The 16986-nt window shown below is 34.7% G+C and overlaps 2 protein-coding genes across 2 annotated transcripts; one reads left to right on the forward strand and one right to left on the reverse strand.

Moving 5' to 3' along the window:
- Positions 1-689: 689 nt before the first annotated feature.
- LOC116032648 (protein NAP1-like) lies at positions 690-2062 on the forward strand. Its single transcript, XM_031275317.1, has 2 exons — positions 690-1038; positions 1362-2062. Exons 1-2 carry the CDS (start codon positions 977-979, stop codon positions 1846-1848), a joined length of 549 nt encoding a protein of 182 aa, XP_031131177.1. The 5' UTR covers positions 690-976; the 3' UTR covers positions 1849-2062.
- Positions 2063-8547: 6485 nt separating this feature from the next.
- Positions 8548-12873, reverse strand: LOC116032995 (probable arabinosyltransferase ARAD1). Its single transcript, XM_031275750.1, has 4 exons — positions 12197-12873; positions 11535-11822; positions 10162-10527; positions 8548-9004 (listed from the first exon to the last, which is right to left on the reverse strand). The coding sequence occupies exons 1-4, from the start codon at positions 12800-12802 to the stop codon at positions 8816-8818; spliced, it is 1449 nt and encodes a 482-aa protein (XP_031131610.1). The 5' UTR covers positions 12803-12873; the 3' UTR covers positions 8548-8815.
- Positions 12874-16986: the final 4113 nt, after the last annotated feature.

The raw sequence follows: 16986 nt of genomic DNA on the forward strand, positions 1-16986 counted from the left end.
TGTTATACAGTGGTCCACAGTGTTGTGGAACATGGTTGCTGAATGAAATTGTAGTACAATTAAAATGATATTTTAGTGTTGCTATAATGAAATTAGTGTATTTGAAAAATAAAACTGAAAAATAGAATGTATATCGTCAAATAAATTTGTAATATAATTAAAATTACACTGTAGTATTGTTATAAGAGCAAATATCCAATTTTGGCTCCACGACTATTATCAAAATGACAATTTTGGTCTACATGTTTAATTTCTACTAATTTTGATCTCACGACTAGTGTTTTAGTATCAATTTTTATTCTCGACTATCATTTTAGTGTGAAAATTTATCGTGCCGGTCACTCATATGTTTAAAACGTGTAAAAACCTAACATTGTTAAGGGTATTTTTGTCATTTTCAACTTAAGGTGCGTTTGGAAAGCAGGAAAATGACTTCTGGAAAATGTTTTCTGGAAAATGAGTTATTTTTCGGGTGTTTGGATGTACTCTGGAAAACTGTCTTTGGGTGTTTGGTTCATTTTTTCGAAAATGAGTGGAAAATTGGTAGAAATGTATAATTATATAATTTTATTATTTTCTTTAAAATATAAAAATATATAAACTAATAATATTTATTATAAATAAATATAAAAACAAAACAAAAAAAAAAAAAAAANTATCCTCAGGACTGGCGGGGAGAGGAGAAACAATAAGCATACTAGTGTCACCCTGCCTAGGAGGTTGGCATTGTTTCTAGTGTAACCTTGGTTAGTAGCTGGAAAAATGAAAAATTGGAGAGACAAAATAGGAAAAATGAGTATTTTGTGACTTGGTTTTCTTGGGCAGGTGTATTTCTGCTGTTATTGCAGGAAGTGAATTCGTGAGACTTGAAAGAGAAAATCAACAGAAGCAGTCTTTTTCAAATGGCCATGTTGATGAGGCATTAGATCCTGAGACACAGAACCGTTCTTCGGTGGAGGCAAGCATTAAGTCCACAATGCAACTGTTTGTCAAATTCTCTGCTGGAATTATCCTGGATTATTGGAATGAACATAACAGGTAAAACTTATACTTCATTCATTATACTTAGATGTCACATAATGGGAAGTTATTTAAATTGTATATATTACTAAGGAATTAATTATATGATGAGTAAGGAGTGTGAATTAGTAAGTTGATCTTTGAGGTTGAACCAAATTCTGAAGGATTAGTTGATTTTCAAAGGCATAAACCAAAAGATTAGATTTCCTGATAAGTTAGTTAACAAATTGTGTGTCCTGGAAAACTGGAAAATTTTGTGTTTAGTAAATGAGTAGTTTGGGCAGCCAGTATTATGTGTTTTCTATCTGTTTACTTATGTATTGTTTTGCTCTTGCACTCAGATCTCATATTGTAGCAAAGCTTATATTCCTGGACCAATTTTGTGAGATCTCTCCATACCTGCCAAGAAGCTCGCTAGAAGCCCATCTTCCTTTCGCAATTCTCCGCTCCATATACACCCAATACTACTCAAATTCCTCTCCTGTGCACGTGCAACTTGCATTGCTCAACACATCTCCCCGGCATTCGCCTGCTATACTTGCGCACACATCTCCGGCAATGAGGCAGCCGGGGCCCCGTGAAGAGTCTACTCCACATTCAACTCTTAATGATTCCGGCTATTTCAAGGCATCATCAAGCCATAACCAAAATCAGCTATACGACACTGAAAATAAAGCTCGGAATACGAGGCGCTCTGGGCCGTTGGATTATAGTGCCAGTGCCACTCGCAAAGTCAAGTTTATGGAAGGCTCAACATCATCAAGCACAGGTCCAAGTCCTTTACCAAGGTTTGCAGTGTCCAGATCCGGTCCCATATCATACAAGTAGTAGAAACAAGAATGTACATTTGCTTCCTGTCAATGTCAATATTTCAAAGTGGAAATTCAGTCTACTACTATGCTCATATAATTTTGACGTTTATTCATATTTGGAAATTGTAGTTTATTTATTCATAGGGGTGGTCATTCGCTTCATTTTAAACCGAGTTAATCGTTTACTAAACTGAAATACTTAATCAAAGTGAAAATTATATTTTGATTTATTCCGTTTTCTTATGATTTTTTTTAAATTGAATTAATGGTGATGGATGGCAATTGTTATACAGTGGTCCACAGTGTTGTGGAACATGGTTGCTGAATGAAATTGTAGTACAATTAAAATGATATTTTAGTGTTGCTATAATGAAATTAGTGTATTTGAAAAATAAAACTGAAAAATAGAATGTATATCGTCAAATAAATTTGTAATATAATTAAAATTACACTGTAGTATTGTTATAAGAGCAAATATCCAATTTTGGCTCCACGACTATTATCAAAATGACAATTTTGGTCTACATGTTTAATTTCTACTAATTTTGATCTCACGACTAGTGTTTTAGTATCAATTTTTATTCTCGACTATCATTTTAGTGTGAAAATTTATCGTGCCGGTCACTCATATGTTTAAAACGTGTAAAAACCTAACATTGTTAAGGGTATTTTTGTCATTTTCAACTTAAGGTGCGTTTGGAAAGCAGGAAAATGACTTCTGGAAAATGTTTTCTGGAAAATGAGTTATTTTTCGGGTGTTTGGATGTACTCTGGAAAACTGTCTTTGGGTGTTTGGTTCATTTTTTCGAAAATGAGTGGAAAATTGGTAGAAATGTATAATTATATAATTTTATTATTTTCTTTAAAATATAAAAATATATAAACTAATAATATTTATTATAAATAAATATAAAAACAAAAAAAAAAAAAAAAAAAAACAACGGCAGCAGGCCGCTGCTCTGGTTTCCGCCGGAAACCAGCGCAGCCGTTGCTTTGGTTTCCGCCGAAAACCAGAGCAGTTTGCTCTTGTTTCCGGCCCCCTGCCGGAAACCAGAGCCGGCGGACGGGTTTCCGGCGGAAACCAGTCCGACTGAGGGAGGGAGCATGTTGCACGCTGCATTTTCCATTCCGGAAAATGACTTCCGGACTTTTTGTCCGAAAGTCATTTTCTGGAAAAAACACTTAATTTTCCGTGGTCAACGGAAAATGATTTCCGTTAACCACATTTTCTGGGTGTTGCCAAACACCAAAATTCCGGAAAATGATTTTCAGAAATCATTTTCCGAGTAACCAAACACACCCTTAATATTCCAATTTGAATATGAATAAATGTATTGAAGTGCTAAGATCGATCAAAATTTGAAAGTTTTCTCCTCATTTTACCTTAATTTGAAATGGAGAATTGTGAATTGTGATCGATCTTAGAGCTTAAATCTCTTTATTAATGCTCAAATTGGGATATTGAGTTGAAAATGACGAAAATACCTTTTAAAATTTTAGATTTCGGCACATTTTAAACGGATTGGTGACTGGCGCGATGAATTTTGGCACTAAAATAGTAGTCGTGGGATAAAAATTGGTGCTAAAACAATAGTCGTGGGACCAAAATTGGTATTTGCTCATTGTTATAATGAAACTAGTGTGAAAAATGAAACTAAAATCCAGAGTCATACAATAACATATATTGTCAAATGAACTTAGAGTGCAATTAAAGCATTACTATGATTAAACTAATGTGTGTACAAAATGAAATTACAAAATAGAGCTTATTCAATAATGTATATTGTCAAATGAAAACTTTGGTATTTCTATAATGAAATTAATGTGTGAAAAATGAAAATGAAGTGTAATTAAAAATGATACTTACTTCGTGGACCTCACTGCTACATGGACCATGGTCCACAGTAAAATTTGCCGATGGATGGTATACTGGGCTGACTTGTCTGACCAGTTAACCAAAAGTGCCTGGGCTACATGGACCGGCTCAAGAAAATAACTAGATCAAGAAATCCTAAGAAGGATACCTTGTACAAAACGACTTAGGAATTTAATAAGGTTGAGCTTATTAATCATAATGTATGAAGGATAAGACATGGTATTCCTAGTAGAATAAGTATTAGGCCTCATTTTCCCGATTAACAAAGACTCTGAATATGAGGCAATCTAGGATTTCTATTCTTTGTAGGACTTCTAACCCAAAATATGTATAAATAGACCCTTCATACATTAGAGAGAAAAAAAAAGACAATTTTCACTATCTACAAGCAATATTAACAATACAATACCGATATTCTCTATATTCTTATATATTCGTTATTTTAATAGTTGTGTTGACCAATCGTTGACTGCCCAAAAGTTCTAAAACCAACATTGGCGCTATTTGTGGGATCTAAATGAAAAGTTTATGTTCGATTTCCACATCTAGAATTTCCAGCATCTCAGCATGGTGACTACGCGATGACACACCCAAACTGACCAGTCGATTCAGGATCTGTGGGAAACCCTTAGCTGGCACACCTCTTGCTCACTAACCGATCAATTTTTATCCCCTCAAGAGGATGATCTGGAAACCCCCGAGTGGAAGAGGAGTTCCGTCAACCATACGACCAATCACAAACATCACTCAGACTCGATTGATTAGACCCCGTCCTATTGTATTGAAAATTGTTGAGCGCAACCTCGAAGCCTTGCAGTGTGACTAAATGCCAGGAGGCAAGGCCCCCGTCGCGGCAGACCCCTCCAAACATGACCACTCATGGAGAGCAGGCGACCAGGATTGATCACCAGAGAAAACACGAGGATCTGGCCTACCTAAGAAACATTGCCTTGCAAGTTCAGTCCTTAACTGCTTAGGATCCTGAAGCCAACCACCCATCACCATGTAGTTAGGGTAAAATAACCTGTCAGATAGGAACCCGCGACGAAATGTCAGGCTCAATCCTTAGCGATAAGCGAAAGCTGCTCGGGTAGCTAGCCTCTGAACTCGAGAACCACAAGCAGAGGAGTGTAATGAGGTTGGTTCTCTAGAGGGAATGGTTGAGAGCAATGGGAAGACCCCCTGACCCGGTTGAGAAAACCAAGCCCGAGAGTTTGAAGACTTAGCTAAAGAAATAAAGGACCACCAATGTAAGATTGAGGGTGGAAAGGACCAACCAGCCACTTGGTCCCTGTTGTCCGCCAGCCCATATTCCGAAGAAATCTAACAGTACCGTGCACCAATGGGCTTTAAATGCCCGGCGATGCCTACATATGATGCGATAGATGACCCCAATAATCACCTAGTAAGTTTCCAAGCAAAGATGATGGTGATAGGAGCGGAGGTCCCCATGTATTGATGTGTCTTCTTTTCAACACTTAGGGGGGGCGGGGGCAACGCAACAATAGTTCATTTCCCTCCCACCTCGATCCATACATAATGTTGTAAAAATCATGCCTAGGAAGCTCCCGGCCGCCTAGAACAACACCGAAATCGGCGTTCTAGGTGGTCAACAGCCTAGCTAACCGATTATATACTATGTGTGGTTTTTTTAAGGGTTGTTTGCTCAAAATGACGTCATTTTGAGTGAATAATCCTAAAATGCCTAAATCGCCTTAGTAATTCAAAATTCTCGCATAAATCACATTTTTTCTCCTCCGCTTTCACCCTCCAGTTGTCCACTCCGATTTCCCTACCAATTGACAAATATAACGCCGTCGCTGGTCGCCCGTCACTGCTCGTCGGTCGTTGCTTCGCCGTCGTCCCTGGTTCCCTGCTCGCCGTCACTGTTGGTAAGTTTTTTAGTTCTCGCTGTGTTACTGGAGTGATAATAGTAAAAATGTAGAATATAAATTACAGAGTATACTACCGTCAACTGCTAGTGCTGGATTTGTCAAGTAATTTGCATTCCTTTATTTGGATTTACATAGTAGAAATGTAGAATAGTTCAAATGTTTGAATTGGTTATATTTGTCAAGCAATTTGCATTCCTTTATTTGGATTTACATAGTAGAATAGTTTAAATGTTGGAATTGGTTCTTGAATTGGTTGCATTTGTCAATTCTATTAGGAGTTTGAGCTATTTTGTTTTAGGTTGGGGAATTAATAATTTAATGGCATCAACTCTGTTAAGTATGACAAGTGACGATGATAATACTTGTCAAAGTGTTGGATCTTCTCAACCATTTGTAATAAAAAAGAAAGTCTAATGATATAGGTTGGGAGTATAGAGTAATTCATGATCCGAACAGGTCAATGTACAAGATTAGATGTTTAATGTGCAAGAAAGTAATGTCTAGTGGAGTTTATCATATTAAAGAGCATATTATTGGCATACAAGGAAATGGTAGCAAATGCCCCATAGCTTATTGGAAGATCAATTAAAATGTAGGGAAGCTATCATGATAGCAAAGAACAAAATGTAGAACAAGAGAACCGAAGAAGTTAATCTTAGAGCAGAGGTGAACATTGATGAGCATGAGAGTATGAGTATAGATGTTGATGAGTTGCAACAGTTTGGACTTGTGAAGCCACCTTCATGTCCAATTGGCCATATGGATAAGTTTACAAACCAAATCAATCCTAAATCTTCTTTGAGTTCAGGAAAGGGCAATGCTCAACAACGAATTATTGACGATTTGACAAAGAAAGGGGTAAACGGGTGAAAGAGTACATATATAGATGGGGCTAGAAGTAGCTATTCCATATCATGCTTTTGAGAGAGATAGCTTCAAGTAGGGGTGTTAGCGAACAGAGCTTTCGACAAACTATTTGTGTTCGTGTTCGGTAAATGTTCACTTATGTTCGTTTATTAAGGTAAACGAACATTAACAAACAAAATTTAGAGCTCGGTTAATAAATGAACAGGGTCTGAACAATGATAAGCTCGTTTGCTAAGAGATCGTGAACAAGCTCGTTTCTGTTCGTTTAGTAATGTTCGCGAACAAGCTCGTTAAGTGTTCGTTTAATAATGTTCGCGAACATGTTCACAAACATATATAATTGTGTTGTTTGTTTGGTTATTGTTCGTGAACGTAGACTATCTCTTGTTCACGAACGAATTGTGTTCATGAACATGTGCAGGTGTTTGGTAATTAAGTATTCACGAACCTCTTCATGAACGTATACGAATATGTTCGTGAACGAGTTCGCTAACGTTAACAAACGCGTTCGTGAACGAGTTCGCTAACGTTAACAAACGCGTTCGTGAACGTGTTCGTTAACGTTAATGAACACGTTCGCGAACATGTTCGCGAACGTTAACAAACACTAATGAACGTTTAACAAACGAACACGAACAAGATTTTCAAAAACCTTAACAAACGAACTCGAACATGAACACTCCAAAATCCTTAACAAACGAACATGAACAAGTTTCGTTCGTTAACAACTCTAACTTCAAGTTGATGGTTGAAGCAATTGGTCAATATGGTCTAGGGGCTCAAGGACCAAATAGATATGAAATGAGTGAGAAGTATTTGGAAAAAAGAGGTTGATTGAGTCCGAGAATCTCTGAAGGTACATGAAGTGGAGTGGAAACTAAATGGGTGCTCAATTATGACCGATGCATGAATAGATAGGAAGAGAAGAAACATCATGAACTTGTGTGTCAATTTAATGTTGGACACAATTTTTTTTTTATCTTCTAAAGAATTTTCAATTGAGGCACACACAACTACACAAGTTAGCATATATTTGAGTATGTAGAGCATGACATTCAACAAGATGGAGAGGAGAATGTTATTCAAATTGTCACAGATAAATAGATAATGCCTCGAGCAACATGTGAGCGGCAAAATTGTTGAAGGAGAAGAGGTTACTGGTCTTTTGGACTTGTTGTGCGACATATTCCATCAATTTAATGCTTGAAAGCATTGCAGTTATGTGCAACCAAATCCATTAATCTAAATATTTTATTAGTTTAAACTTTTTAAAATCTTTAATATACTAATAGTAATCTAATATACTTGAATGTCTTGCAAGTTTATCAAGAGGTATAAAAGAGTTATTGAACAAGCAAAGGGCTTGACTATTTTTATCTATGCACACCATAAAACATTAGCAATGATGGGATCCTTTACAAAGAAGTGAGGCACAGTTAGGCCAGATATGACTAGGTTTGCTTCTACATTTCTTACTTTGGGATAATGATTTTACCCTTAGAATATAGAATCCTGCAACATTTCGCCGTCAATTTGACCGGAAGGACCAAAACTAATAAAAATAACAAAGTTAGGCATCAAAATTGAAAAAATTTATTTGTGATTTTTTGAGTCAGATACCCCAATTGCATTTTACTGTGTAGTTGGATGACCAATTTGACCCTTAAGTATGGACATTTTGGATTGTATACTACTTATTCCCTATCAATTCCCATGTATACCAAACATTGGAATTGAAATTCAACCAAACAAATACTGGAATTTAAATTATCACTTTATTTCCCCATTATTAATCTCCCATCAAATCACTTTATTTCCCCATTATTCATCTCCCATCAAATTACAATTCTTTTCCTACCTAATTCCATCATTCCAATCAAGCGTCCTGTAAATATTTGGTTTTATTTTTATTTTTCACTAATAAATAACGTAATTTGTATATGCCTAGTTTCAAAACATAGGAATTACCAAGGTAGAAAATTAATCCTGGTGTTTTGATACTTAAATCATACTTAAATCTACACTAGTTTAATATAATAAGAGTAGAGTAGACAATTAGGGATTATAACCCTCCAAAAAATACAAAATTTTCAATTATTTTTGCAGAAGTTTACTAAAAATGAAATGAGTGAGAGAGGGTACAGTATTCTTGTTAACATAATACAGATCGTAGATATACATCATAATGTTGCTCCTAACTTTTACAAGTTTCACACCCACATTCAGGGCAGTACAAAACATGTAAGATTCAAAAACAAATATGTTATAAACTTTTAAACTTTTAGATATTCTGCGTATATATGAGCTCAGCTGTGAACCAATGAATTAAATGTAATGAAGCAGTATCATAATGTAGTGTGAATCCCTGAGTGGTTAGAACAGAGACAGGAGCAATCAGGTTCATTCAAGTCCCTCTTCAGCAGTCGTTTATCACGATTGATCATCAGTTTAATGTGGGGTAACTTTGACGAAACCTGTCGCCAAATTTCTTTTACTGCTCCATTGGGGTCTTCATATTCAAAATAATGTTTAACCTGAAGGCAAAAAATTTTCAAAATATTACACTTCTGTAAACTACATTATGTGATAAGGAATCAGATTAGTATGCTGACATTTGAAACAAAGCCCACAAGTCATGGAGTTCCCATCAAGAAAACACAAATTCATTAACACAGCCACTCGCAGTTCAATTGGTTTTCATGTATCCTAACCAATTAATGGGGCAAAAAAACTAAGGGTGCATTTGGTACGAATATTGGAATCGGAATGATAATGAAAATCAAATACTTGGTAATAGTAATGGGTAATAGTTTTTTATTTATTTATTATGATTCCAATTCCAATTACTATTGTTTTCAAAAAAAAAATTCCAATTACTATTACTACCAAATAGTGGTAGTACATGGGAATTGGAATCATAATAATTAATTAATTAATTAAAATAAAAATAAATAAATATATAAAAATCTATAATACATATATATACACATACATATATATATATATTAAAATTTCATATTTAATGCATGGACAATGACCTTTTTATTTTTTTTTTCATTTTTTTGTCCCTTATTTTTTACTCCATTCTTCAAAAGTAGAGGAGTAAAAGAGTAATGAATTTTGTAGATTACTAAAGGATTTGAACCCAATAGTAAGATAACAAAAGTAGGCAAACAAACATGCAAATGGGTATCAAAACCCATAGTAGGGTGCAAAAGTCCCAAACCAACACCACCTAAAACATGAAAAGATTTGCAAACCATAAACTTAAAATAACACAAAAGCAAAGTAACAGAAAATTGAAATAAAGATGTGGTGGCAGGGAGGGATTAGTCGCAAGCTTCAGTTGCATGGCACCACCAAGGTCCTCCACCCCCACCCCCCTTCTCCAAACATTGTTTAGTGCTTTGAGCAAAGCAGCCAAGAGCTAGGTGGCTGGCGGCTGACTATTACTGTATTACATGGAGGTTCAACACTTCAACTATTATAGAAACAACCTCCTTCTAAGAAAAGTAAGCCTAAAGCATTTTCCTTTCTTAAACATGCATGAATCATGATACATGATATTTATGTAGGTATATGATACAACCATTTTAATGAGTGAAATGGAATGATACTGGCCACAAAAATCTAAAAAGTAGACAATAAAAAAGAGTAAAATGTGATACCAGAGTTCATTCATGGAAAATACCTTCTTTAACTCCCGCTGCAATTCCAAAATCTTCTCCATACTCATGCCCCTAAGACGTTTAACCAAGGCTCCTTTCTTTATTGCTGTGTACGAATCGACAAAAATTGCTATCTTTCTATAGTCTATGGCATCCTCAAAAGGCAATTCAATATAGTCACTAACAATAACAGGGATACACAAGCTCACAATAGCATCAAACAGACGACAAGCTGATGGAGTGTCACCAGCTGGATGTAAGCAAAATTTTGATGCATGCATCCCTTGTGTTGCTGCACGGCGGCTCTCCCTGGACTGTGTACCATGTTTTATAATGACATCAGTTTCACTCTCAAGCACTTGAAAAAGTAAATCACGAACTTTTCCTCCCTGCAATATAAATGAAATAAACTATATGTCAATGATTGCAAAAATTATATAGTGTGCAAAACCAATGGTTGTAACAGTGTAACCCCAAAAGAAACAAGAAAAAAAAAAAAATTAACCAGCATTAGTAATCCAAACATTAAATGTGCCCCAAAGAAACCACTCTAAAGATCAGATATACACATGGCAGAGAATTTGAGCCTAAACAAAATAATTTTGAGCAATAAAGAAATCAACCATTTCCATCTTCACCAAATTATTGTGCGTGGCATCATTATGGTTTTTATTGCTTTGCTTGATTTATTGTTTGCAAAAGAATGAATGGCATTTTTTAGTGTTGTAAAAATCGGCTTAGGCGCCAAATAGGCTCTAGGCATCCCTAGATCAAAGGGAAGAAGGGAAAATTGGCCTTCTATGTGATCAGCGGACTAGGCACCGGAAGTCTAAAAAACTAGGATGCCATATGCAAAAAAAGAAACCAAATTTATTTTAGTTGTGCGCCTAGTAATTTTTAAACATTGATATTTTTAGCATGTTGAAAATTTCACAGATTTTCTTGAATGCCTAGAATCTCTCTTGGAACATATTTTCTACAGATTGCACATGTCATCACCAATAGCTTAAGTTATACGACACCACAATGTTTCAAAAACAGTGCCTAAATCAGATATCAGTCATAGCAATAAGCTTACACAGGTCACAACCAAATCTTGATATAACCAAAACTAATAAAGCAATTAAGATGTAGGCCTGATACCATATCATTAATGCCAATAATTTTAACAAAAATATCTGGTGTCATATAACAAGTTATCATATAACAAGTTATATGACACCACAATGTTTCAAAAACAGTGCCTAAATCAGATATCAGTCATAGCAATAAGCTTAGACAGCTCACAACCAAATCTTGACATAACCAAAACTAATACAACAATTAAGATGTAGGCTCGATACCATATCATTAATGCCAATAATTTTAACAAAAATATCTGATTGGCGATTGCTACCTCTTTTCGATACCGATTCCCCATAAAGAAGAGCAAAGTCTTGCGGTTTTGTATCCCAATATCTCCCTGATATGGATTAATCCGATGTGAATAAGGCAAGATCACATCCTTAACTAGTGAGGCCTGATCACGAGACAACCTACCAAAATCTGATACCAATAGCACCCCATTCTTCACCTTATCCACAACTTTGTACAAGGCATTAGGATCCTGACATATAAATACATGATCCCACCCATTATTCCTTTTCCAATATTCTTGCTGTCCCAAGTACTCGATCAAAGTATCCTACATATACAAGCATAAAAATCTTAATAAAAACTGATTGATGATACAAACACAAAAATATGGAAAATTACCATGATAAAAAATGGAACCAGAATCAGAGAAACCAGCAATTACACACCAACCCCAGTTCCAAACTTACTACTAATTGCAACATTGGTCAGGTAAACAAAAACTTCAAATTTTCTATTTCCAAGTATAAATATCCAAGATTTCTACTTGAATATACTCATTACCTGACAGCCTGCACTGCTAAATGCATTCCAACATTAAAAGAGCTTGAAAAAGAACAAAAGCCACGTTTTAAAAAAGTAGTACATAGCTAAAATAATCAACCCTTCCAAGTAACTATTAAACAGGGCAATTGAAATTCCTACCTGCGTCTTCTCATCACTATACACAGGCCGATCCCCTGAGGGAGGCCGATTCACAGGATTCACAACAAGGCTCAAAGACGAGAAAAAGGGCACATAGAAGAGGTCAGCCTGCTCTGGGTCGGACACTGGAATGACGGGCGACCCGGCCCGGTCATGATTGGGTAAGAGGAGGCTTGTGAAGAGGTGCCATTCGGCAGCATGCTGAGTGCCGGGGTACTTAAGCAATGCGTCGTCCTCTACCCTCTCCCCTCCACGGGCCAAATTGTAGCTCTCGATCACCCCGTAGGTGAAATTCCTGGGCAGATCGTACATATAAACCTTCACAGGCACTGGATGTTTCACCCCGAAATACTCTACGTTGCTTCCGACATCAGCAAAGCCAATGGCATTGTTGATGGACAGAGGAGTAGAGAAGATGAAGGAATTGAGGAAGGCGTAGAGAGCTAAAAGGGAGATGAGAACGGCGAGGGTTAGGGTTGGTTTGAGGATTGATCTCTTCGGCATTTTGAGGCTGGGAGTCATTGAGATTTTGAGGGAATCATAGTTTGGAAACCTGGGGGAAGTTAGTTGCGGCGGCGATCGGAATTTTGGGCGATTTGGATTCATTGAGTGATCGGAGACATCTGCGAGCCGTGGGAAAACTCAAAACTGGACGTCCGGACACGAAGGCTTTCACTTCTACTGTACTATCGTTTTGTATTTTTCATATTTAGTAGTAGTTAATAAGGAGTAAAAATTACCAAAATAGTCCATCGACTATGTTGATTTCACCTTTTTTGTCCTAGTTATTTTGACTTGGCTAATTACATCCTTCGTCTATCAAATTTTTAACTATTTTGGTCCTCCGGTGACTTAGACGATAATTTTTTAGGGATATTATTGGAAGTTCACTAGAGAGAAAGAAAAGAGGGCACTAGAGAGCCCAAAAGAAAATGGCGAATTCACATTGAACTTCCAATAATATCACTAAAAAATTGCCGTCTAAGTCTTCGGAGGACCAAAATGGTTAAAAACCTGATAGTCGAAGTATGTTATTAGTCAAGTCAAAATGACTAGGACCAAAAAGGTGAAATCAACCTAGTCAATTGACCATTTTGGTAATTTACTCCTTTTATTCTTATTCCAAATAACTAGTATCGCGAATAGGTGCTTAATATTATTACTTTATATTAAAATTTTAAATTTATTTAAATTTTAAATTTATTTAAATTTTAAATATTTAAATTATAGTAAATAGTACTAAGGCCTTCTCCAATATGGTAAATTTTGGTGTAGATTTTGTAAGTGTGATTAGAAAAGAGAGGATGAGGTGGAAGAAAAAAAATATATAAAACAAAGCTGACCCAAAAAAATTAAAAAAAAAAAGTACATTAACGCGCCCGCCTGGGCGCATCACTGCGCCTCACTGGCAGTGATGAAGCCCACAGGTGGGGCCCACATGGCCTGCAAAATTTTGAGTTTTGCAGGAGAAATATCTTGTTAAATTTCATCTTTCACATTTGTCCAAAATTTTATTTTCTTAAAACTTGTGCCAATTCCCACTATTGGGGATGGCCTAACAATTAGTCCTTATATCGTGGACCGCGGTCCACAATAACAATCAGTTCTTATATCGTAGACCGAGGTCCACAATGTTGTGGACCGCGGTCCCAAAACGACGTCGTTCCAAGAAGTGGGAGACGGAGCCCGTAATTGACACTACAGTTCATCTCAAAAGATACTGCCTTACATTTGTTTTGATATTATCGAATGAAACTGTAGTTATATCGAAATGTAACTGTAGTTGTGTTGAAATGTAACTACAGTGTATATGAATTGATACTGAATAACAGTTCACATTTGTGTTTTATATTATCGAATGAAACTGTAGTTATATCAAAATGTAACTGTAGTTGTGTTGAAATGTAACTGCAGTTGTTTTAAAATGTAACTGAAGTTGTGTTGAAATGTAACTGCAGTGTATATGAACTGAAAGTGAGTGGCGCGAATTCATCCGTCTGTTTTCATTAACCAAAACGACGTCGTTTTGATGTGCGGTCCACAATGCATTGTGGACCACGGTCCACGATATAATTTGCGCCTAACAATAATGTAAAATATATTTTATAAATTTGATATTTATATTTTAAAAAATTACTAACATATATAAATCTATTATATAATGTGTATATATTATTATTATTGAAGAAGATAAAGAAAATATATGGTGAATGTATGTGTATAGTAACAATAGTGGAAAACATAACGGAAGTTATAACGAAATACAACTTTTATAGCATAATGTATAAAAAAAATTTAATGAAAAAAACGAACATAAATAAAGGGTATAACATTCATTCACACTTATTATGTTTTTTTAATTTATTTTAGATTTAGATTAGATTAGATAATAATAACTTTTATTCAATTCGATAATCGAAAATAACTGAGCACACGCAAAATCTCTCAATTCTCAAAAATCAAAATGTCATTGCCATGTCATTCAAATACACAAATATTTTTTTTGAATACTTCAAATACACAAATATTGTTAAAGCTAAACCTTATATTATTTGGATGTTCTCTCATGATATCGTCTCACGTCACACAAGTCAAATATAACAAAAATTGTTCATAATAGAATTGCAGATATAATCATATCATTAATGAAGTACTTTATAACAAAATTGTAATAAATAATTGGCAGGAAATAAAATAATAACATAAAAGAATATAATTACAGATTTCATCAATACTTTAAGTCTTATATATAATACTAGTTTTTCTTATGCGCGATGCGCAAAAAATATGTGTCCAATATTAATATTTTATATTAAAATTTTAAATTTATTTAGATTTTAGATATTTAAATTATTGTAAATAATAATAATAATAATGTAAAATATTTTTATAATTTTATATTAATATTTTAGGAAATAACTAACATATAATTACAATATATAATGTGTATATTATTATTATTATTATTATTGAAAAAAATAAGAAAATATATAGTGGATGCATGTGCATGATAACAATAGTGGAAAAGATAACGGAAGTTATAACTGTAGGGGTATGTTTGTCTAATATATTGTAAAGTACAACTTTTATAGCATAATGTACAAAAAAAACTTAACGGAAAAAACGGACATAAATGAAAGGTATAACCTTCATTCACACTTATTATGTTTTTAGATATTATAGCATAAATGAGTAATTTATAGCAAAAATCTAATAGATAATTTGCGAAAAATAAAGTAATAATATAAAAAAATTGCATATGTAATCAATACTTTAAGCCTTATATATAATGCTAGTTATAAGTATACACATTATGCAATTATAAAGTGTCCAATGAATAAAAGTGAAGGTAAAACTATTTGATCGAAATAAAGACAAAACTACATAGATCTTATATAAAATACATATTGTATGATGCAACGCAATATTACATTTACATGTAAACCTTCAAAAAAAATGCATCAAACTTGATTGACTAATTACATGATTGTTTATATACATAGATTATAAGTGTTCAATCACTAGATGAAATTTTCTTTGATATATCAACAATTTTAATTAATTTTACAACAATGATATATAATAACTCAGTTAAATAATGTAAGCCTATGTTATGATAATTGACAAATTAAAAAAAATTTAATATTTTTTTACTTTAATATAAACTCATAAAACTACCAACTATTTAGAGAATATAAATAATAATTGCAATGTTCATTAAAAAAGAACAGTAATGAACATGCATCTAGATGGAGAATTTGATAGACAAATAATAAAGGAAAAATGTACAAATAAGTAATTGAATTATTTGGGAAACAACAATTAAGCCCCTGAACTCAAAAAAGTTCCAAAATCATCCAGGAACCCAGAAAAAAGTAGCAATTAGCATTTTTGGGGGTTTTTGACTAAAATGTGACAAAAGTTAGGGTAGTTGACAAAAATATGACATTTTTGAAAAGGTGACAAAAAATGAGAAAAACGAGTTTGGGAAATGCATGTGGCGTCAAAAATGCATTTCCCAAACTCGGATGACTTTATTTTTTTTTCGAAACACGAAGCCAAACGCATTTATACATCATACGCATTTCTGAAATGCATATGATCTTTAAAAAAAATTGTGGACGGCCTTCTCCGACGAAGGAGAAGGCGACCTAGTTGGGTTGCCTTCTCCTTCGCCGGGGAAGGCAACCATTTTGGTCGCCTTCTCTTGCGAAGGAGAAGGCAACCCAATTGGGTCGCCTTCTCCTTCACAGGAGAAGGCAACTATGAAGAGAGCGATCACTTCACTTTCACCAGTATCTTGCACCTAAGGAACAAGTACCAGTTCCATCATAACCCACCAGTTGACATGAAGACGATGGAGAAAGCGGTGCAACCGAGCATCGTCATGTCGTCTACGGCGGAAGAGTCGACATGTTCCTAGAAACATCGAGCATATCTGATTGCAGCAGCAAGTAGATGATTTGACTGTCACTGCCTCAATATACAGATCATCGTTGTCCCTGCAAGAATACATCAACATTCACTTCTAATCGTAACAAAGTGAAAGATTTTTTGAGCAAAAATTCAGTTTCTGACTTATGACCAAGACAAAGACAAAGGCGCCTTAACCAGGGGATCTAGTGCGCTACAATCATATCACTACATTAGCATAGAATTCTAGTTTAATTTGGAAAACAAAGGGACAACAAACACATAATTTTTCCTATTATACTTACTCATGTTATCATTTGATTTAATCTTCCATTTCCATGAAATAAAATATAATCATTTCAAGTTGGTCTACCTGA

Source organism: Ipomoea triloba, chromosome 10 (assembly GCF_003576645.1).
Source record: "Ipomoea triloba cultivar NCNSP0323 chromosome 10, ASM357664v1".
NCBI classification, from domain to species: Eukaryota; Viridiplantae; Streptophyta; class Magnoliopsida; order Solanales; family Convolvulaceae; genus Ipomoea; species Ipomoea triloba.